Source organism: Rhodnius prolixus, unplaced genomic scaffold, assembly GCF_049639745.1.
Source record: "Rhodnius prolixus isolate KJV_2025 unplaced genomic scaffold, Rpr scaffold_1, whole genome shotgun sequence".
NCBI lineage: Eukaryota > Metazoa > Arthropoda > Insecta > Hemiptera > Reduviidae > Rhodnius > Rhodnius prolixus.
Window position 1 is genome coordinate 30,126,568 of NW_027411581.1, and position 24,850 is coordinate 30,151,417.

At 33.9% G+C, this 24,850-nt stretch overlaps 1 protein-coding gene across 2 annotated transcripts in view; it reads left to right on the plus strand.

The window, feature by feature from the left end:
* LOC141458585 (uncharacterized) overlaps positions 1-24,850 on the plus strand; it is a 37,449-nt gene that overhangs the window by 5,127 nt on the left and 7,472 nt on the right. Inside the window, exon 1 of one of the 2 annotated variants that reach the window (XM_074136823.1) lies at positions 16,716-16,942. The exons of the other annotated variant lie outside the window; for it this stretch is intronic. Within the exon in view, the coding sequence (XP_073992924.1) occupies positions 16,916-16,942 (27 nt within the window). The 5' untranslated portion in view covers positions 16,716-16,915. Of the gene's footprint in view, positions 1-16,715; positions 16,943-24,850 lie in introns of those variants that run through there. 2 annotated transcript variants of the gene reach the window in all.

Sequence of the window (24,850 nt, forward strand, 5' to 3'; positions counted from 1 at the left end):
ACAATTGGCCTGGATGTGTTCCTGTGAATGTAACATATGTTATCTACTGTGACTCAGAATAGATATTGTTATATCAATTTATTATTATTATTATTTTTATTTATTTATCCTTTTAATGAAATTTACACCTGTACCTACAGGGTACAATAAGTAAATGAGATAGGTGTATATAAATAGCATGGCAGACGTGAATGACGGTCATCCAGTGATGGCCGCCATTAGTCACCCAGCTGGTCACGAGGATTGTAGGGTAGCGTAGTTGAAGATAAGTTTGCAGCTAAAGAGTTGGGATGAAATGAGAGTTTTTGATGAAAATTTTTATATCGGATTTTGGCAAGTACGGAGATGAGTGGAATTTGGAGATCTGTATGTATTGCGTGGTTGCTAACATAGAATGGAGCGTCTACTATGCGGCGGAGTATTTTGGATTGGAGTGTTTGCAGTCTATTGATGTTTGATTTTTTAGCTGTACCGTAAAGTTCCGAGTCCGCAAGGCCATATTGGTGTGAGAAGAGCTGTATAGAGTCGTCGTTTGTTCTGTAATGAGAGTTTTGAGCGCTTGTCAAGTAGTCTGGCTAGAAGTTTGTATCGTTTGTTTAGTTCGGTACGTTTAAGTCTCGTATGGGGGTTCCAGGTAAGTCTCTTGTCTAGGTACATTCCAAGGTACCGCACATAGTCGGCTGGTGGGATAGGTGTATGATGTAAGACCAGGTGGTGGAGTTTGACGTTTGAGTATGAAGACTATGCATTTGTGAAGACTACGTACTCTTTGTAATGGAGCTTTTATCTAACCTTTTTTAGTGATGATTACAAGCTTATAAATTTATAAGTTTTATAAGAAGCATTTTTTCTTCTGAAAAATTGGATTAAGGGCCCTTCCTCGAATAAGATTACGTTAATCTTTCCTCTATAATTCCTTTCTGTGTAATCTTTTTTTAAAGATATTAAATGTAAACTGACAAATGTTTGCTGAAATTTCAAAAGGGAATTCCAAGGCCTATACTGGAAATAGAACCCAGTATCACAATACACATAATTTTTGTAGGTCTCGTCTATCGTGGCACCTAACAAGTCCAGAAAGCCCTCCAATATTTGGCGTTTTTCATAGGTAAGCTTTCATAAAACCACATAACAATACTATAGCATTAACGAACAACTCATGGACTCAATCGTAATTCAATTATATATTTTACTATTATTCCTTAACCAGTTATAGGTATCTTCTTCATTTTTATTTTTAACTATTCTGCGTTTGACGAAATGGAGTAGATTTTCTGTGAACTTCGTTTAAACTTTTTAAACTTTTGATGCAATCAAAGACATAGAATCCATTCCTGGCACAAGTTCGTCCCGCTCCGCCACGAGATCTTGTCATCAATGTTTACAAAAGTTACAATTATAGCATGAATAGCCTTTAACGAAACTAAAATAAATTCGTTTGACGTTATTTTTTTAAATGTTCGCTTAATTTTAATTTATGTATTAATATTGCTTAAAGTAAAGAAAACATTGAATTAAAATAACGGATCTGTCCTAGCCTGGGCACTCCTTCAAATCTGTATCATCCTTGAAAATTCCATTTTAGATGAAGGATGACCTCAGACTACATCATCATTTGCATGTCCCATCATTCCCTCTTCCAAACTTACAACAGGCTTGCACCTATCCTTCAGTGATCTCTTCACATTCTGACAACTCTATCTGAATTGTAATTGAATTTAAAAAAATAAATAAATTAATTTCTCTTCTATTTCAGCCTTCTTAAAACTTATTTCTGGTCTAAATATTCCCGAATAAAATTGTACATTTCTTTTATGCAGCTTGTGATAATACACCATAATTAGGCTTTCAATATCTAATTTATAGGTAATGCTGTTTGCAGTTAATTATATGACGGTCTCATCCGATAGATTATACCAATAATCCATTTTAAGCGAATGTAAATTGCTGCACATCTGTAGTTGATTATGTTTGTTTAATATAACAATAATGCCCTTGTCACTCCAATAGTGGAATATATAATTGAATTACGATTAAGTCCATGAGTTGTTCGTTAATGCTGTAGTATTGTTATTTGGTTTTGTGAAAGCTTACCTATGAAAAACGCCAAATATTGGAGGGCTTTCTGAAATAACTTGTTAGGCGCCGATAGACGAGACCTACAAAAATAATGTGTATTGTGATACTGGGTTAATTACGGGGTCTAGGCTTTGGAATTTATTTAATGTTTAATATTAGAACTTGGTAGTAAAGAATGTTTTGCTAATCGCCTCCGGCCATTACGCCTAATTTGGTAGTTGGACGTAAAGCCCGCCTGAAAAAAGGCATTACTTTACTGCCATAAGTTGTGTTTGAGTTTTGAACATTACTTCTAAGATTGTACGAGCGTCATTCAATAATTAAACAAATAATTAGTTGTTAGTAAGCCTGAAATAGAAGAGAAATTAATTTATTTTTAAAAATTCTATTACAATACAGATAGAGTTGTCAGAATGTGAACATCAATGTAAATCAATACAATTTTTTGTTTATTTTTCCAAGTCTTCCGCACCAACTTCTATGCTCTTGTCCCATCTTCTTAATCCGTCAACGAAAAATTCTTTACCTTAATCTGGTTGCCAGTTTTGTACTTTTTTTCTTCTACTCTTCGTTGCTGATGACCATGCGAAGCTTCTCTCATAGGGGAAAAAAAATCGAAGGATCAAGGTCAAGGCTTCAGTGAAATATTCTTCCATAAAATGTGCGATTGAACTGAACTGAGTAGACCAACCATATTGTTACTACCGAAGGGTTATAACCTGTTAAAGGCTAAAAAATCATATTTTGACAGCTAAGTGTACGCTTCATTAATATTGATTGAGTTGCAGATATAAAATTGATATTTTACTTTCAAGCTACACCATCTGTAAATTCAGCTACCAATGCATTATTTACTAAGCCCCTATTAAAACAAAAAATAAAATATTAAAATATTCCAACACCTTCTTCTTTTTCTGTTCAATTTAGAACCAACCACTATTTATTCTGACAACAGACCTGGCATATATTTATGCTTTTGTTTTCTTTTTAATAAATTAATGAATCTTGCTCACACATTAAACGTAATCTTTTTTTCAGTCCTTACAATTTTAACTTTCCTTTATTTTTTGTTAGAAAGCGTCAATGGCGTACTCACTGCAAATTTAACATTTGATTAGAAGCTCAAATTTCTAAAATTGTAAAATTTGTATTAATTTTTGCCATGCTTTTAACAAAACTAGCAAATCAACTTAATTTAAGATTACGATTACTGGCATTAACTTAAAACAAAAGGTAATTACAGCAAACTAAGAAAATTTGAAAATAATATTATTTATAAAGATTTTGTAGATGTACCTATACTTGTTAAAAATAATAATTATATACCGGTATAATTGAACTGGTATTCTCAATCATCTAATTTAATTACCCATACTGATACTTAGGGTCAATATGGATAATTTGAAACAAATTATATTTGTAAATACCGTCGTTTGTGAACTTACCATTACAGTTATGTCAATTCTAGGCTCTGAAACTAAGAGATCTAGTTTTCATGCCACTACTGGCACACCACTAAACCTTATATTGTAATTCAGCATTTTACGATTTTATGTAAGTTTAGAAATCAATCTTTGCCAATACTTATTTTGATTATTGGACAGGGTTGATTTGGGTGGTGATAACAGTCAAAGTATCTATAAGATCTTCTCCGTTTTTGTTCACAACTTTTAAAAATTTATTATTATTTTTTTTTCATTATACCCTCTTAAATTAATTAATTATTCGTAATTCTATAGATTTTATTTGCTATTTACCATAATCTCTGCATTGGATAGGCCTTGAACATATGTAAACACCAATTAAGGGGCTAATATGAACAGGTGTTACCATTTACGCCTTGATTGGGAGGAAAGTGTAAACACTGTTCGTGGCAGTCACAAACACAACTGATTTTGCATAATAGTGCATATAAAGTCGTTTTGTAGTTGAATGCATATTGATTTTACCAATAATTGTTGATATTTGTATTAAAGGCGCTAAGATGTAAAACAAAGGCAACTCCTGGCTGGCCCATTCATTCTAGATTTTATTTGCAGTTTACTCTGTGCGTTGGTCTGGTCTGGAGCCTTTTTTCTTTGGCATTGTTCCTTTAAGTTACTATTCTCATTTACAATCATTTACTTAAGTTAATTATTTTGAACTTGTAATGTTTAAAAGTTTTGAAAATAAATTGTTTTACTATGAATAGACATAGCTTTTACTATTCGCAGTATTCTACGCTCCTTCAACCGGGCAGTAGGTGTTACAATTGAGGCGGTCTAAATTAGTATTCAGTTCTTAATGTAAAGTGTTTAAATAAAATTAAAGCTGGTCGATTAACTTATCATAGCTTATATAATGAATTGCGATTTGATTTAGGGGCTAACCATTATATCTCAGATGAGCATTCATTCAAGTTAATAATGAAAAATGTGTTTAGAGCTAGAGGACAACTGATGAATTTGAATTTTAGAATAGGGCGGACAAATGAGCAGCACCTGTGTTCTGTGGGCAATAGAACAGAAACTGAAAATGTCTACCATTATGTGGCTGCATGCCCCATAATGGTCGGATTTAGAATTGCGTGTTTTGGCAAGAAAGTGTTGGTCAGGGCGGAATTTTTAGAATACCTGAACGGTAAGAATTGGGCTAATTTAAATAAATTCTGTACATCCGCTGGGAGATATAGACAGTTTCTCATGGAAAATTATAATTATTAATTTTGTATTATTTTTTAAAATTGTTTTTAAGTTTCAGTTCTATATTTATAAAGGAAATGTAGCCTCTCTCTTTGTTTATTTTTTGTTTTTATTTTAAATTTTGGCAATTGGTCGGGATGGAATTGTAATTATTAGTACAAAAGTGCAACTCAAGCAGACGGACGAGAAGTCCAAGCTTAAATGTTAAAAATGTGAAACTTACTTTTATGTGCATATTTTGAAATGCCAATAAACAACTTATTATTATTATTATTTTTGGGCTTAAACGTAAAAGAGTACATACACGATGTGTAACTGAAGAGAAGCAATAAACAGAGGATCCGCGATAAGAGCGCGATGGAGCCTATGAGGGAGGGACTGGACAGACCTAGGGCAGCCTCAGTCTAGTGGGAACGAAAGCAGAGATGTGCTCTTTGTAGTTTGGGTGAGCTTGAACCTCTGGACCATATGGTCTGGTCTGGTTAGCTCTGTTTGTACTAATTCTAGAGACTTATGTATATATTAATATTGTAATTAGTAGGTATAAGTACGTTTTACCTACTAATAAATAGTACGTGATAGAAGAGATCATTTATATTGTATTTAAGTAATCTTATTTTTAGTTTATTTAATAAAGTTCTGATCATAAACCTATTATCCGTTCCCTGACGCAACGACAGAAAGAAGAAATTACGACCTTTATTAAAAAATAAAATCTCAATATTTTAAAAAGAATAGTGTAACATTTTTTGGTGTTACTTCTTAAATCCTCAATAATCACAAGAACAAGAATGTTTATAACATTGTTTTCGTTAGATGCTGATTTTATTTACTGTTGAATTCAGCAAAGGAAGAAAATTCGTTTAGAGACCTCCTACAGAATAATAAACGGTCTCACTTGGATTTGGAAAGGACTTAAAGGAAAAGGATTTTATTTTGGGAATAGAAGCGATAGCAGTAAGAAGGACTGAAAGAAGATCGAACCGTAATGGAAGAACAGACTGTCTTTGTAGTCAAGGAAGTGGTAGTTCGCCTCATTTGGGTATACAACCTGATCCACATTTAAGTAGGCACTAGCTGAATAGAAACAACCTTTTAAGAAGCAAAACAATATAACTTGGCTGCTCCGTGTGTGTAAGATGTACATTCACTCGCTGTTAAACGTCCATGTGTATAATATTCTCATTTTTATTGCTCTTTATTGGAATTTGGTTTATTATCATAAAATTCGTTGCGAACTTTTAAATTTTATGTTCATATTTTAAAAACATTATTTTATTTTGTTGATTTACTTAGTGCTCTGTTAATATTTAATAAATAATAGAGACCTACGGGTAAAAGTTGAATAATTCTTTTACTTTTGCATAATTACCAGTAATTTTGCGAAACATCATGAAATTGAATAGACACATTATTCTGCGGTGGCATTAAAAAGAACTAGCAATTCTGTAAAATTTTCATCTACGTTCGTATATATTGCAAATTAATCAACTATTCCTCATTTTTTAATTCAAAATACTTTAGTAAAATTGAATATAATTTTAACTTTGGTCATATTACCTGGTTCATCTTTAGGATTTTATCACGGGTTTATGTTTAAGTTTAAACAATGATGACTAACGAATATACAAAGATTTTTTTAACAAATTAATTATATCAATTCCACTGTTTAAACATTTTTTAGTTTCCTAATCCCTTTTCTAATTCCTCTTTAGTTACAATTTTATTTAATAACTCAGTTGACAGATGCGCAAGCTGCAGACGCTGTTCTCAGACGTTCTTGGCTTTTATAAATACATTTCTAGATGGTTTCCAAAATGCAAGAACTTTTTTTAAAATGATTCGAAACTCATAGATTCCGAAGTCGTGAAATCAATAAACTACTGTATTATAGCGTCTTAATTGAGTAAACCTCCCTCATTTGGAATCCATTTTCAGCAGCGAAATGCAGCGGGTTGAAAAAAAAAGAAATTTGTTTACATTCTTGTAGGTATATTACCAGTTAGTACCCTCGAGGACGGGCGACTGAGGGTTGATCTGCGTTTTGTTTTTAAAATTCTAAATGCCTTGGTTGATTGTGCCGAAATCTTATCTAGCGTGAGATTCCTTGTCCTACCTGTCGGATTCAGATGCCTCATTTTTCCAGGCTCATATCCAGCAAATATTAGAAAAGTGGCTGGCAGGTGTTGTAGAAGCTGGAACAATTCAGTGCCCGAAGCGTTAGATATATTTTCATAGGATAAGAAAGCTAGCATTTTGATAAAAAAAGAGGAAAAAGTGCATTGTAAGTTAAAAAGTTTATTAAATAATACGAAAACCAGACCATGTCATCTCAGTCAGCAAGTTATGCGGGGCGGTAATGTAAGTGACGTCAAAATCTTTACACAATACTGATCCATCTACCTCTAATGGTGGATGAAAGTACGAAACCGGTCAAAGGAACAAGAATATGCGTGCTAAATCAGATAAAATCCAAGATTAATATCCAGTACTGCTACCTACATAATCACATTTTCAAATGAATAATTATTATTAAGTATAGTGAATTAGTTGTAGGGTATATACAGTGATGTAAATTCGTGTTTCACCCATCACCTTTTCCAAGCAATTCTGTAAATTAAAGCCTACAAAATATTGATCTGTAGATTGGAGATTGGCTCTGGGAAGCTGAAAAATTTCTCTTTTGAAATAAGTATTAAATTAAATCTGAAAAGTAAAAGTAAAACCTTTTTTGGCAAAAGTCCTAGAATTGTTAACTTTTTGCGACTGTTATATCTGTAACTCCTAAATATATAGGAAACAACTTACTTCAAGGGTAAAAAAAAGAAGAAGAAAGATTACAAACATTTGAATGTAGCTGCTAATACAGTTGTAACACTGTAAGAAGTATCAGCTGGCGCGGATGTTGATATTACGCTGTCAGACCTGGTAGCAAGTGCACGTTATCGGAGGCTGAAATAGCTTGCTACAAGCAAGAAGTACTCTTACCTTGAAGCAACCAACTTGTTAACCATGTTATGGAACAGAGTTTGAAAAACTTGCAAATAATTTGTTTCTTTTTTTTGAATATTTTTGGCTCCCTCTCCAGCTTACCCTTGTTTTTATGATATAAACTGTTTCAAGTCATTTCACCAGTAGGTACGACATCGTACATCAATACACTACACCATCTGCAGATCATATTCACTATTTTAGATCAAACAAATAGATTTTACGAATTCCTATTGTTAATTACCATCAACCTCCTTTTTTTTTACCAAAGTTTTCTAATTCTTAAAGATGTTGCAATTGTCTTATTAAAAAACAATAAATGCAATCTCAACAAAATCCAGATCCTGCTAATTCTAAGTGATGGTTATTACTAAACAACCCTTATGCAACCGTCCTATCGATCAGTTTTATTATCCTCAAAAGACAATATGTCTCAAGATTATGTACATCCAGACCCTTAAAATCCTTTAACTTAATTGAAATTTTACAAAGCGCTACCTAGAGGTAACTAAATAGGATCCCTTAGGCCACATGGCTGAGCCAATCCAAAATAATTTTTGAAAAAATGAAGCATTGCTTTTATCTAAGTATATTTTAACCTACAGTAGCGGCTTTGATAAACAAAATATGTTTATCCAAATCAAACCAGAATAATTGGAAATTGGTTTTTATACTTCTTTCCTAGTTCGAGAATTATTCATCTTGCTAAATAAGGTGTTTCAAGGGTACAAAAAAAAAATAAAATAAAATATATAAATAAAAATATATTGGAGATTCACTCACGGTCCAATTCACTATGAATTATTTGTCTTTAGTTCCAAGCAGCGATCACACATCTGAAAGTGGAGACCAATCTGGACTGAGAAAGATATCAAAGAGGGAATCTCTCGCCAAAAACTGAAAGGTAGTACGGGGCAAGAATAGGACAAACGGAAACAAAGAAGAAGGTATTACCCTGTAATTATATGTACGTGGTTAAAGTGCTTGAAGAAAATTAAGAAAGTAAATCGTGAGCATCAAGGTTGGTATGAAAATACGCTTACTTTCGGATGGCACTTTTATATGCAACTCCGAAAAAATTACGATGTTAGAAGATGAAGACAGAGTGAGTGGTAAAAAATAAGAATTACTTCAATTGTATTTGGATGCAATTATCGATCGTTCAATTTTTAATGTCACTATATTGTATATATTTCCGTCAATTACTTTTTTAAAAAATGTATTATCTGTATCAGTAAAGAACTGAGCCACCGAAGTTGTGGTCCACGTCAGAAGTAAATTGAATAAGGCTAACGGAACTCTGACAAAGTGTCCCAACAACCTGAAATATTGACATGAAACTTAATGCTAAAAATTAAGTTTTAACTGTCCTTTCTTTTTATAACCTAAATCTAATTACAAAGAGTTAATATATAGACTCCTATTGATTACTTCTTAGTCCATAGAGATTCTGATGATTTATTTGAAAGTTTGGACGTTGTTAATATATATGATTGGCTGGATCCAAAAACACAATTTTCTTTAAAATAAGTTTTTTTTTTGATACCGCGTTTCGGTTACCTCTCTCTGTTGTCCTTCTACAGGTGCTCTATTCTGGTACCTCTAATAAACACAAATTTTTCATCTGTTAAACTATCAAAAATCATTGTCGCAGCGGCTACAATGACTAATGTTGAAAAAGTATTATTTTGTCAAGTATTATGTTGTCATATTTTGGACATCTTGCGTAAAGAAAAACCAAAATTTCGTGATATATCTCATCCTTCTTTGGGTCCTCTGGTGCGGTTGGTTTCACTTTATTGAGTGAATTTGAGACAGTAAGCTTTATAACCAATTATATGTTTCGATTTTTAACTAAGTTTATTGAAAAGACGTTCTTAGTCATTGCTGTTTTCATTCAAAGAAGTAGTGCTACTATCCATAATTCTATTCCTTATCCATAACAATGCTTAATGCAACAGAAATATCAAAATCTAATTTTAAGTTCAGAATTTACAAATGCTCCAGATCAGTATAAAAATCGTGTGGCCTGTATCGCTTTTGTACTGTTGATTAAATTATACACTGCGAACTTCAAGATCTATTATGCTTCCCCCCATTAGAGCTAGGTGTCTTTGCAGTACCTCCGGCAATTGAAAAACAACCCACCCAGATACTCTGCAGAAGTTCGAGAGGAGTTGAGGTGCCGACAGTTAGTAATTTTTTGAAACCAAATAGCCACTCCCCAATCATTGTCCTCTCAAAATATTGTGAAGAAATAGGATTCTAGGTAGAGAATGCGTCCTTTCCCTTTTTGGTAACTCTGATGCGTAGGGTCTCCACGCACCCCATTACCCCAAATGTGCAAACAATGGCTCACCTAGAGGGAAAGGGAATGGGCAAAGGAAATTCTGGGCATAGGGCAGGAATCTCAGACATGCTTCCTTCCCCTCAAACGCCTTCTCCAGATATTCAGAGAATGACTTCCTTATCCTACTCTCACACCTATAATTATTGCCTCATGACTGAACAAGTCGTCCTGCTGCTTGGAGCAGTTATCCCGCGAAACGAGGAGGTCAAGATCGGATTTAATAAATGTTTTTACACTGTTGGATTGTCAATGACATGCGTCCAACCTAAAACTTAAAGAACGAAGAGTTCTTGATTTTGATTCCCTAACTGCTTCCACTTCCGTCTAAAGACTCCTTCCTGCTGTCCGCAGTTTGCCTCTTACTAACTACGCCAGAGAATGCCCTTTCATTATCCTGTCCAGGAATGCTGCCCCTTATCAGTTAAGAAAAAGTAATAATTTAAAAAAATGATTCGAAGAACATGTTAATCCAATAAAAAATATTGCACTAAAGAAAGGAAGTAAAAAGAAACTATATTAACTTGAATACAGGTAACCATAAATTTTATAATGAAGTCTCTCCATTTGCAACATCAGAACGGTTTAGCAGAGGAACATCTGTTTCCATACTTCATAGCAAACTGGCCATAAATCCTTAAACAATTGTAGAGACTATTTTTCAACCAATCCACTTACAGATCATTTAACGTTTACTTGGATTGAGTTACATTAATCTAGAGTTCACGGAACTATTACGTAGCTCTACCCTGTGTAACCTAGAGGGTTGTTCCATCAACTCTACAACCGTTTCTTCTTTTCCTTTAGTATTTTTCATTATCATTATTAATCATCATGAACCCGCTTCTTTTGATTTTTTTTTCTTTCGTAATAAATACATCAATCCGTTTTAGGCTAAATATTTCAAGATATAGTGGCGAGCAAATTTTCATGGCTTTTCTTTCGCCAAGTTTTCATTGATATTGATCGAACTCAAGTCTGATCTCAACCAACTTCCTCGTGGTGAAAAATGATATGAAAAGTTGCTTTATAGTAGGGATTGAGGTAATCATAAACCTATTTTTCATTATCATCATCATCTCTCTATCGTACTGAGAAGTGAGCAAGGAAAGTCAACTTTAGAAAATTTGGTGGACATGATTTGGCGGGAAGGAACGTCAATAAGAAGCGCATAAAGATACGAGGAGTTAGGAAAGATAGTCGGAGGCTTGGAACAAATCCCTCGTTTAGGCAGCAGATTTAATGAACTGACTCACTTCTTTAAATCAGATTAGTGCTTTCAGATGAGAATTTATGATTACCAGCTGATAAACCGCTAGAACAGAAATTAGATCGTTACACGGATGCCTCCAAGACCTGTGCCAGTGGAGGGGCTACATGAAGAGTTGGCGTAGGAATACTCCGTCTGTTTTTTAAACTGAAATTACCGTTTTACGAGATTAGTCTAACATTTGAATTGCCAGAGAATAGCCTTCTCTCTAAAGTCAGGCCGACCTGAGAGCTTTAAAAGCATACTGCGCCAGACTGAGGATCGGCAACAAATGCCGCAAAGAACAAGAATTGTAAGACTAAGTTAGGTGTCGGGGCCCAAGTTTATAGAAGGTGCTGAGAAGGCCGATTAGCTAGCCGATTCCTGTTTGGTACCTTTAGACCCCCCACAATTTTACGGCATTTCGTATAAATATGGTTTTGGGGCCATTGCAAAGTGACTTGATACGATTGCATGAGGCATTCCAAGTTCTTTATGGAAGGACTAGAAGAGATCCGCTTAACTTATCTCCTTGGTAGAACAGAAGTTGAGTTTAGGAAGATTATTGTCCTAGTTAGGTGCCACGGGAGCCGAGCGGTCTGGGCCTTGGATTTTATTTAATGTTTAATATGAGAACTTTTTACATGAGAACTTTATGTATGTTTGCTAATCGACTCCGTCCACGATACCTAATTGATAGTTGGACGTGGCGCCTGCCTGAAAACATAGACATTACTTTACTTCACTCTCTCCTAGGTAACGATCCTGTCCTGTAAAGATGAGGAATCTCAAGATAGGAAACTACTAGTAGCGAAACCGCTGTTTAGGTAATGTGGACCAGGAACTCCGTTTCTATTCGCTTGATGATTGCGCGCATTGTGCTAGCAAAAGATTCCTGTTTGGCGCCAGTATCCCGGAGTGAAACTGGGTATGGAGTCTTCGCTGGCACTTGGCCCGGCGCTTTTCAATGATACAAACGGAAAGGAGGCATCAAAGGCCCCAAGAGGCCTCATTGCACATTTTACTCTTTTATAAAGGCCCAAATTCTACGATAGAGTCGAGCGACCAAACCGAAATACCAAGTTTCAGCCTCCTGTAGTTACACATACCCTCGGAAAGACAGAGTAACCATTAAATCCTCCGTGTCCTAAAAATCACTTTTCCTTTACTGGAAGGCCTCTCCCCCACGAACCGACCGCAGTTCCATTTATTATAATAATTTTTGTGAATGTCTAAATAAAAATGAATAAAAAAAGTGTGCCATCAATACGGAGATTGCAGGTGAAAACTGAGTTTGACACTTGTATTGACGTAATTGCAATATTTTGCTCGCCAGTAGAAAGGGCAAATTAGAGAAATCCATCCTAATGGGTGGATATGTTAAACGTTGCAGATAATGACGGTTACATTCTGTCAAGTGAAGGGTAGACTGAGCCACTTAGTAATTCTATCTGTAAGACTGCAGGGTGACATCGAGTTTGACACAGTTCATTACCACATGTTGAACATTTGATGTGACACAGCTTTTAGCTTCTCTTCCACAGTACGTCATTTCCGGAATGACATCTACTTACTGGATTTCCTTTAACAATTAAAACTACCACTTGAAATAAGCTATTATCCAGTTCTAACCATACGAATTTTGTACCTCCAATTAGTATTACCAAAATATTTCACATTTTATTTGAAAAATTTTCATTTTATGTGTTTTACTCGCTAATTTGTTGTATTGCATTTTTCAACCAGAAGTGCAACTAAAATATCAAATGGCACAAATTATTAACAAAAAGCCATTTGACTGGCAGCAAAAAAGTAATTTATTTATTTTTAAATTTAAAACATCTTAGATCATTGGCTCCCGGAGCGCCATCACCGGGCTCAGCTAAAACAAGTTTAGAAAATCTAAAGACTAACATGTGGATTCAAACTCGGGATTTCCGCGGGGGATTGTTTAATTTTTTTTCTTGCTGCTCAGTATATTCAAGCTAAAGTTAAATTTAAGATAAGCGGCTCAGAATCTGAGCTCGTCTTATTGCTTAACCTCCTACCACTAATCTTAGCTTCCTTAAGCGAATAGTTTCATAACCTGGGAGTATTATGGGATGAAAGGTTTCAATGTCTTCACTAAAAAGCAAGCTGAACTCAATTGTGAACTCTGGGATTATAGGGAGTGTGCTAATCTGTTCCCATGTCCCTGTCATAAGTAATTCCTTCTAATAACCTTTTGCACCCTTTTCTGATGAACGGCTTTTCTTAAAGTTGTTTATTGCAACATCTAGGTTACTATCTTTGGGATGGGACAATATAAAACGGTTACATTGGATCAATAGATCAGCGTCTTAACGTATTAAACATACCTAAATAAGTACCACATTCGTTAAAATTATAAACAATCCATTCTCAATAAAAGCTTTAATCCATTACATATTACATTTTAATTATCACAAATAAAACAAACAGTAAAAATTTATGGAGTAATAATGATGGTATTCAATTACATTGTTACCATATCAATGTAAAATCTTTCCCCACTGACCTTGAATTATTTCTTAACGGCTGAACATCTCCGACTTTTTCTTCTCTTTATCTGGGATCAGTTCCGCTTTTTCAGTAAACGCTTCATTCTTTACAACTAGGAACCGTGAATTTTGTTTTTTATAAATGATGTAGCAATAAATGTCATCCTTGGCTATTACTTTTAATGTTATTTTAGAAGTTTCTCTACCATTCCTTTCTGTTTTAATTACTTCTTCTTTTACTACTTACTCTTTCTTTACTTTCTTGAGCAATTGCAGTAAACGTTTTAACTTCCTCACAAGTCGGTCTGTATAGCATGTAAAAGTAAGTTAAAGTTAAATTTTCTAAATTCACAAGGAAGAAAATTCATAGTTTAGAATAAAACGATTATAAAAAATAAATTGAAATAATACGTCTCTTGTTTAAGATCTATCTCACTAAATTTTGATGAGAAATTGCTTACCGAAATTTAATGCATTTAATGCATATCAGAATAAATTAGGCCAATTTTTACCAATAAGTGCAGTAGGCGGCAATCTGTTCTGTCTATCTCACTAGTTTCAAAAAATTCCCTCTGCAGACGTTTGATAGCGGTTTGTGTAGAGCGAATACTGCAGAGGGCACTGCCATAATGATCAACTGCCCCAGTTAATATGTAATTTAAAGACATTCATCTCTAACGTTAGAACGCAGACCTGATTTGCAATTAAATATTTATAGAAGCTGGTGTTATTTCAAGGAATATCTCATTTATTGTTATTTTTTAAGTTTATAGTATTGCAGTACTCCTGGCACATGTCAATACGCCATGCCAGTTTTGTACTTAATGTATCTTTTTATCTAATTATGTATCCCAATTAGAGAAAAAGTACTTTCCTTCCTTTATTTATTCATTCACAGAAAAAAATTCTGTTATATAAGATTTAAGTTTTTATTAACGGCGACTGTCACAAATATAATTCACAAAGAACATATCGCTATTTAACAAAAAAAGTTTACAATTTTTGACTTATTTGACGTGGTACTTATTGCGGTAAACTCTATTCATAAATCATCAAATGGAGTTTACGTATTTTTTGTTTTGTAATGGTATCGCCTTCGCATTATATTTTCATTGGAAATTTTAATTCACGAAAATTCGATAAAAATGTTTTCTTTTAACCGTTCTGAAGAAAAATCACTGAATCGGAGTCTCTAGTTCTAACTTTTGAATTCAAATCTTGAACAATTACCCCTCGAAATTACAACCTGCCACATTCTAATCAGCATTCACTACTATCGATTGTATCAATTTGTCAACCAATAAATGATTATTTAAATTCGTAACAGCTTTCACTTTAATTTCTCGGTACCCTAAAGATTCAAAGTAGTCGTTCAGATTTTGCATTAAGACTTAAGACAGGGAATAATGACAATTGTAATCTTAAAAGCATTTTGCAGGCTTCAGATAAGTTGCATCCATTGAACATGATTGTCTGATCCATTCTAAGCTGATTCTACCTTCTAAGATGGCCAAAACTAACTTCTTAAGTGGTCTAAGTGTCTCTCAAAATCTTGTCTCCTACTCTTAAACAAAATTAGCTCTTAATTTAAAATTGGTAGCTCTTAAATATAGTCTTATTAATGTTCTTATCGTCAAAACCGGATAATGTTCTCTTCTATAAATAATAAACTGCTTTCGCCTGCTGCGTTTAACTGAAATAGATTCAGTCATTCTTCGCTCAGCATAACACAAGTTCATGAACAGTTCAACGAGGCCATTTCGAGTATGAGATGACACAGATCAGGCTTGTCTGGTTTGAGGGTAGACTGTAGACTGGAATCTTTCGTCTGTTTATGTTTTATTTAAAATGTCTGAAAATGTAGAGAGATTTCCAAGTGGTTATTGATGACATAGGAAACTTTCAGCAATGCACTTGTAACAATTTCTGATTGGGTTACCAAGATACCATTTCTCAACCTCTACCTCAAGTTTAGCGCTCAAATCAAGCATTTGCGCGATCTAAACCTTTCGAAACTGTTCGAATAGAACCAGGCTTCAGAGGGGTGGACTTTGCACAAACACGTCATAGAAGTCACGACTTCCACAGTAATCGTTCAGGAAGAAACTGTTATATTCCGAATTTTTCCTTGTTAAGGTGTGCTCCGCCTTGACCAACAATAAGCCACAGGGGCAAAGTTTAAATGTAGCGGACCTGAGGAAAGATTGTTTCTCCCATGGACGTGGTGTGCTCTCGATCTAGTTCACCTAACTAGACTGGTAAAATTCCCCAGCCAGGTGAAAAACGAACAGAAATGTTAGCATGGGAGTCCAGAGCTCATAATATGAGAGAGGAATTGATAGTCTATGATAGTTCTATCAAGTTCTTATAGTAGTGGATATATAGGGGGCTTGTTGCCTGAGGTTTGAACTGCTTAAAATATACTTCAGCGTCTGTATTAGCTTGTCCTTTAGCTTAGTTCTTTTGTTTTAAATTGGAATGAAACGTTAGAACCCTTACGACTCCAATTATTAGCGAATAACTTAGGATAATAATACATTTCGCTCGGGCATTCAGTTAAATCAGTATAATTTTGAAAATTATTTAAAAATCCCAAACAAATATTAAATAATCAAATTCTAAGTTGAAAGATTATAGTAGCGTATCTAAAGGAAATCTACAGATACAATACGTGAGAGCGACCTTAGATGGCGAGCAGTTAGCATTGTGCTCAGACTCTTCAACAATGAAGGGTTTACTGACAGCGTCTTGTCCAGCAGCCAGAGAGGGGGCACTTGTCCCTCATACCCCGGCAGATCCACCAACCCTTCTCCCCTCGTATAAAACAGTAATCAACGACAACAATGGCCAGAGTGCGCTGTGTCGAGCAGATCGCAACAGTGTTGCATTGTTTGTGTGAAGCCATCAGTAGATATTAACTTGACAGATTCATCGTATGCCACCCCCATTCTCCCACCTACCCAATCTGTCTCTCTTGCTCTAATATTCTGCTCATCAACCTGCAACAAATCATACAGTCTGCAACCAGCCATCCGCCACTCGTACACAGATGAAGCGGACCATCCTCGCAATAATTGTACGTATTGCTTTCATTAGTAGTTGTAGTGCAGTATTTGAAAATAGTCAAGCCTATTTCACTAGTTTGGGAGACATTCCAGACCTGATAAGTGAGGTTAACCTGACAGGATGTATCTCTAGTATACGTGTTTGTGGTTTCACCATAATTAACTTTTCAAACCAAAACACGCTAAAAGGACATTAAATTTACGGCTTCCTCAACCCCTCTCTTTAACTCCTGCATTTAATTAAACAGATTACAATTTAGTTCTGCTTACAACTGCTTTAATATAGCCTTTGGAATTTGGATTAATAAAACCTAAATCTTCCTCCCACCAAAAAATCTTTGACTTTGCACTTATTTAATTTAAAATATTCCTTATAAATTTTTAAACTAATTCAAACTATTAATTGTGCTTTATTTAATTAGAAGAATTGCTTAATTCTTTCTGAACTCTCGTTTAGGTCTCAGAGCTAACATTAGAAATATTTTTATTTCCTTTTCAAATTAAATGGAATTAGAATTTGGCAATGTTGATTAATCTTTTTAAATGAAACCTTTGACTAGGACTATTATCAATTCATTATGTGCAAAAGATCATTTTCCAGCTTTTAAAAATACTTCTCTCAGAACTTCTGAATCCATTTTGATAGATGATTCAAAACAATATCCACAACAATAAGTGTGGTATTAATCTTAAAGTTCTTTGCAATACTTCATAAACATGCAGCTCGAATTTTCTTCCCATCTGCAAAAATGAATTCCATAAAATTGGTTGTTCAAACTTAGTTCGTAATGTAATGGACTTTACTCACTATTTAGCTGTTATATTAGGGTACACCAGTCCTTATGATAGACTTTGTTCCCCTAATTTTGCAACGCTCATGAAGAATTGTAAGTATCATTACTTACTCAATATCATTATCATTGAGTAAGTAAGTATATCATTATTGAGTGATGACTGAATTTAGGTGCCTTATTCGTCCGGCTCACGTGAACGAACAGAAAACAATTACACATTATGCAGTACCCTCTAATACACTAGTCCTAAGATTTGCGATTCTACTTTTGAGAACAAAATAATGGTCTATAATGGTGGAGCGAGATAGTGGCAATTGACAATTGGAAGGTGCATCTAGTGCAGTGTCGATGAGCGCTGTCAAGTAAAGGGCAAAGATCCACTTTTTGAGTTCCACTTTTTATTTATTTGAGCTGCCATTTGTTTGAGTATGAGCTACCCTATTCTGTCCACAATACCTAATTTGGTAGCTGGACTTTATTGCCCGCCCAAAAAAATTAGGCTATTACTTTACTTTTTGCTTTTTATCGCAATTGGCCAATTAATTTTTAATGTTATGTGCATTGGCTCTTTTATTTTCCATTTAAATATAAATTCAAACCTTTGGATAAAATTTGTTTGCCATTTTTTGAATAATGAACTTATTACTTTGATGCCACATGAAATTTTAACGTAAATATGATTCCGTTTTAGGGAGGAGGGGAAATCGCCACCAGATTCTATTTGATTACCATCTTCACAATAAAACTTTATAATCACTATTATATGGTGATGACCACTGCAATTAGCATAATATAACTAACAGCATTCATTATAATTTGGATAATATCATTTAAAATTCCAAATATGGGAAACATTTATTGATTATATTAATGATAAGTAAAGAAATAATTTCCTTTTGGAAGTTAATCATTTTTAACTGATATTTTTACTGTGATATTACGATAATTAGTTACCAGTCATTATAACATTATTAGATGTTATTACTGCAACAAATAAAAATGTACAATACAAGGCCAATTGCTTCCAAATTCTCACCTTTGTTATATAAACTTTATATAATCTGAAATTCTCTCTCCTCTCTCCTCCTCTCTCTCTCTCACTATATATATATATATATATATATATATATATATATATATATATATATATAGTCGGTTGTTTTCCTTTGCTGCATTAGTTTCTTATAGTTACGTCTCACAAATATTCAACCATCTATTAAGAAAAACTATAATTTAACATTAATCTTGAAATGTTAACTTAGTAACTAGTAACTTATAAAAGATAAATATTTGAATGAAGAGAAGTAGATGACTGTCTAGGACTAATTTATTTTGCGATCCCTAAGAAGGAAAGCGGATACTTCCTCGTCTAGTTTTGAGCTGGAATAAAAAAATTACAAAAAACTATATTGCGCAGCTTTTACACCCGACTGTATTTCTTTTTAATTATGTATACGTGATGGGTGCTTTAAGACTTAAGGTCTCGACCACGATTAGTCCCTAACCAATCAGATAGAAAACCGAACCTTTCGCTCATCTAACACCCTCTTCAGATCTTCACACTGGCTACTCTTGTACTTACCCGTCCAGCTACAGTAACGTCGGAGAAATTTGTATAAACTTGTATCTCTGAATTCCTTCCAGTGACCTTCAATGTTCGTCGCACAAAACGTGAGCATCTTTGGTATGCTACCAATCCTGTATACTATTATACGTATCACACTGATCCTGTAGAGAGCAAGCCCAGTAATCAGCACCCTACTTCCTTAAATCCTTCTTGATCAATTTGACGATCTTAAGGGAATCCCCTTAATTTTTTGATAAATCTGTTCAATTAGGCGCGATAGTTAAGGTGGCACCATCTTTCACGTGGTTCGCAAACTTTAAAGCTCACAGCCTAACAGCTACTGATCGGTACACAGACTCTTGGGCATTCGAAAGTTTGAAATTAAACCACCTTCTTCGTCAGCTTATGTAGATTTCTCGTGATGCAGGATCCCAGAAAAGGCTCACGGGTTTTTTCTGACCTAGTTAATTCAATTTTTTTTTCTGTATGTCTTTACCAACCTTGATGGACACTTTATTTTCCTAGAGCTTTTAAAACAGCCTGGCTATACGAGGAAATTCTTACTAAATTAACCAGTTATTCTCTGGTTATCTCGATCAATACTCTAAAAGCTTTATGACTTCTGCTTGAGTCCAGCGGTTGTCTGACCTTTAAATCGTTTAAGCTTTTATCCACATACCAGTTCTTGTAAGACCCGTTTCTTTCTGCTCTATATTTTCCGTAAAAACTCAACTTTCCTGGCTCTGTTCTAGTTAAATGTTCGCTTACTTTCGCAAGTCGTACCCGACAGTTGTTAATGAAATTCTTCAATTGCTTTCTCAGTATGTTCTAGATAAAACTTTGTAAACTCCATGTGCTTATTTCTAAATTTAATTACCCACTTTTCCTTGCCATTCGTCTTCAAGTAAGTCTGCTTCATAGCTTCTCTTTTAATTGTAACATTTACGCTGCCAAGTTGAGCAGCACCTCCATTGCTGCTGTAGGTGCGGTTGCTCCTGAAGTACTAAACTAATGAATATTTCGAAGTTTATTAAAGCAAGGAACATATTGTTGCTCTGGCATAATTCTTCAAGCCAACTATTAAAAATTGCTTAGGAAATCATTGGCCTTAATACTATCTTCGCATGCAAGTGCATTACTCTTAAACGTTTTGCCTGCTCCCCATCCATCGATGGTCCATATAGATCCATCGATCCATCCATGAATGAATCCACACCCCTTTGGCACTGTCAGAAAGTTCTGACTGGGTTGGTGTGTATAACATTTCATTATGTTGCCGTCAATTTTGATTCTCGTCGAGAAATACTCTAAGATACTTTAATATCTGACGATGGCGACAAGTGTTGAAGACTAATCCTTTTGCGATGGTACGCAACTTCCTTAGATAGTTTTTTTGTATGGTAACAAGCGGTAGCTTGTATTTTCATGACATCTGTAGATTCACTAGAACGTTTTCTTTTCTACATTTTTAAATATACCTTGATCTTGTGTCAGGATTTACAATCACATCTTTTCAAAATTTCATCAGTGATTTTTCACAAATTTTCACACATTGCAGTTCTTCTCAAATCTTTACCATCGATCATTTTCTTTGAATTCTTCTCGGGTTTTCTACTTTCGATTGCAACTTTTTAGGCATTTCTAATCTAATAACTAAGGAACGGATTTTTATGTATTTAAAAATGCCAAATATTTAATTAAAATATGCATTTATTTTCGTCAATTATGTGGAAAATATGTGATTTTGTTAAAATATTTTCTGGAATATTTAAGTAAAATGGACATTTTTTTTTATGAAAATGGATTTTTTTTGGGGGGGGGGGCAAGTTATAATTATTTATACAAGAAAAGAACATTTTTACAATTTATAATAATTTATTAGGAACAAAATAATTTGTTTTTACAAGTTATAATGATTTATACAACAAAGAACATTTTTACTATTTATAAAAAGATGTATTAAATTTTCAATTTTGAAAACTTCACTCTTCGAAATTGTTTGCAACCACATGAAATTTCAAATGTTGGAACGTAAAGTGAGGACGATCTGGGCGTAATATGGACTTGTAACGACTAAAAGATCGTTCAACATCTACAGATGTTATAGGTGCCTTGCTGAAAGAAGTTATCTCGTTGGTTGTAAAGGGTACACGATGTTCTGAGGTGACTTCTGTTCCACTGATAATATCAGAAATCAGGCAGATGGTCTCCCACCCTTTGTTCTTGCTCAGTACTTCTACCAGTTTTGATCTGATCAGATCTCCCTTACTCCCAGGTATTCCTTCCACCTTTTCGATGACTTTTTTAACGTTGGACACGTTTTCTGTCAGTCAAACATTTTGGGACTCAAGTTGGGTAATGGCTTGTGCAAGAAATACGCTATTGTCAGAAATGAATGCAAGGTTGTTCCTTAAAGTAGGTTTCTCGAATAAAGACTTGGCTGATATTTAGCAACCAATTGTTTGTTTGAGGCCGATGTTCGTGGCATTTCACCCAAAAAAGAATACACTAAGTGACCGAACGAAATGAATTGGACACTTCAACGAACGAGCTGAAAGAACAGACAACGTCAGACAACTTCAAAGAACTAACAAGTGCCCGTCACTGTTTAGCAGCATTCTGTGTAAATTACAATAACCATTGTACCCACTGTGATTCACAGCCCTACAGTCTGTGGTTCACAGTTCCTGTCAACCACCTCCCAATTATGAAAATATGCCCAAAATGAAAAATATGAAAAAATATGTACATATTTTGATTAAATATGTAGAAATATTTATTTATTTTAATCAAATATGTATAAATATGCGATAACATCCAAATATGTGAAATAAAAGTAGACTCAAACGGCTTAAAAAGTGTCAGTATGAACACTTCTAGTTGAAAAACGTCTGTAAATTGCCTATAAAAAAATATGTAAATACATACGAATCCGTTCCCTACTAATAACCATTCAGTGAGATTAATGAATGATATTGTAAAGATAAGTCACCTATTTTAAAAGACAAATTATATTTGAATGCCTTAAAGACTGCTTTTATTTGTGGATACAGATTATTTATAAATATTTATTGGTAATAATAAATATTTTTAGTAATAGGCGATCAAAGATTAGTTTTAATCGACTTTTTAAAAAATTGTTTGTGATTTGAGATTCAACAAAATGATATTGTGAAGGTAAGGCTCCGATTTTAAAAATAAAATTAAAAGTTAATTAAAATTGAATCCCATCTATATAATTATTATTATTAGCAAACTCCATGCAATTTTTCTACAAATGAATTTACATTATTTTATGTTTAAAAAATGTTAATTAATTTCTCTGGAAAATTTAAGGCAGAGAAAATTTATGGCCTTACAAGGCGGGACCTTGTTGCTGTAAGGTCACCGATATCAACCATTTTTTATTTTTCAATGAATGTACGTACATCGAGCGTCCGTTCCAATGAGCCTCCTGGACCCAAAAACAATTCTAGTTTTAAATTGTTTTATTTTGGCTATAATTAATTTTTAAAGGATCTTTTTTCCACCGTCAAATGATAACAATACATCAATTTGCTTAATTTTTATTGCTGAAAGTGAAAAAAATATTGTCTGAGAGCTGAGAAAAATTATCCTTCAAAAACTGTCTAGAAACGATAAAAAAAATAAGTCTTAGTTTTTTATTATTATAATTATAATTAATTTAACCGCGGACATAATACATTACAATAAATTTCATGGCGACAGTTGCCCAGACTTTATAATTTAGGCTTAAAAAGATGAATTGAAAATCAGTAATTTGTTAACTAATTCCGTAAATCTGTAAAGATAAAAACAAGTCAAATGCGGCAAAAAAGTAGTTTTATTTTATGATTTATTGTGATGCATAACTAACTAACACGTTCCCAAAGTGTTCTTCAGCTAAAAATTACTCGTCAGTTTCTTCTAATACGTAATCCGGCAGCAGCTTTTGAATGGAATCAACTACCTTCTCGATAATTAAGTAGAACCTAAGAAAAACGTGTTCAATATCGCTATCGATTACCTACCTTCTTTTTTCTAACAATTCGCAGCTACTTCAAATACACTGGATAGGTTCCATGCAGAACTAATACATTCTGGGTCCATTATTTATACATAATAATAATAAAAAAAAATAAACAATAAAAACCGGCCAAGATCAGCAAGCGACAATTTTTGCCAAGTATAATATGGCAAAACCAATAAAATAATGGCCAAAGACCTAACAAGCCGTATTTTTCGTTTCAAGGTTTTCAGAGGGTAATTTTATTTATTAATAGTCTGAAAATATTTTCTTCATGTTAAAATAGGAAGGAAGTTGATGTAACTGTTGAAATTTGACGATGGGGAAAAGACTAGTTAAAAATTAACTTAAATATCCGAAATAAAACTATTTGAAACCTAGAAATATGGTTGAATTCGGAGAGCAGACGGCTTCAGATTCGCTTTTTAGATTCGTTTGAAAAATGGTATTTTTGTATTGTTACAATGTACCTTTCTTAATTACTTAGTTTGTCTAACAGAACTTTTTTGAATTGTTTATTTCGTTTGGTTAAACTCTATCCTCTGTACTTACAGTATAAAGGGAATAGTTATTAGTATATTATATCTGATTAATGGGAGATCTTTTTTTCAATTCATGCAACCACCCTGGATGCCAAACATGATCAAACGCCTGAGTATCATCCAAAAATGCTGCATTGTAACTCTGCTATCTTTCTAATGCTAAAGCTACTTCTTTTAATACACTCTGGCATTGCTAGATTGTTCTGGGCATATTTCGGAAGTCGAACTAATGATGTAGAACGTTAAGCTACTAAAAAAAAAAAATATATATATAGACGGAGCTTTGTGCAATGATTTGTCTAGAACTTTGCCCAAAGAATGGATCCAGCTCCTCCGGAAAGAAACTAAGTCCCATTTTGACCAATAGATCGCAAGTGCCTTAACAGGTCTGCTACATTTAAGTGGAAAACAACTGCTTTTATGTAACTTCTAAGGACATCTTCTAAAGATTACAAACTAATGAAGCGGAATTGTGCCCTGTAGCGCAGCATTATGACTAGTTACAGTACTATTACAACATGGATTCAATATTTAAGATGCTGCATTAAAAAAGCGTTTAATGGGGATTACGCAGAGAACTTGTTTTTTTAAATTTATTTTTACCCCTTTTTATTAAGTAACTCTCATTCCAAATTTTCTAATCTCTGGAGCACTTTGCGGTTGCTACCAACGTTAAAGCGGTAGTGCTACATCCTTAGATTACGTAATCAAGTAAAATTCCGCCAAATTTCTTTCTTGTTCAGTTAGAGTGGTGGTACTTTCAGTATTTTCAAGTTCACTAAGGTTAGTTTGTTTTTATTTATATCTTTATTTAGAATTCTAATTAACTGGATTCGAATTGATTTAATATTCATAATTATAAATCAAATTTATTCTCAGTTTTTTTTTAAAGAGTTTATAAAGGCAAATAATAGAGTTAATTCGATTTGGAAGAGGCTTGACGCGGACTGGCTAGTAGTACGGTAGTTTTCCAATAGCTTGGTCCTCAA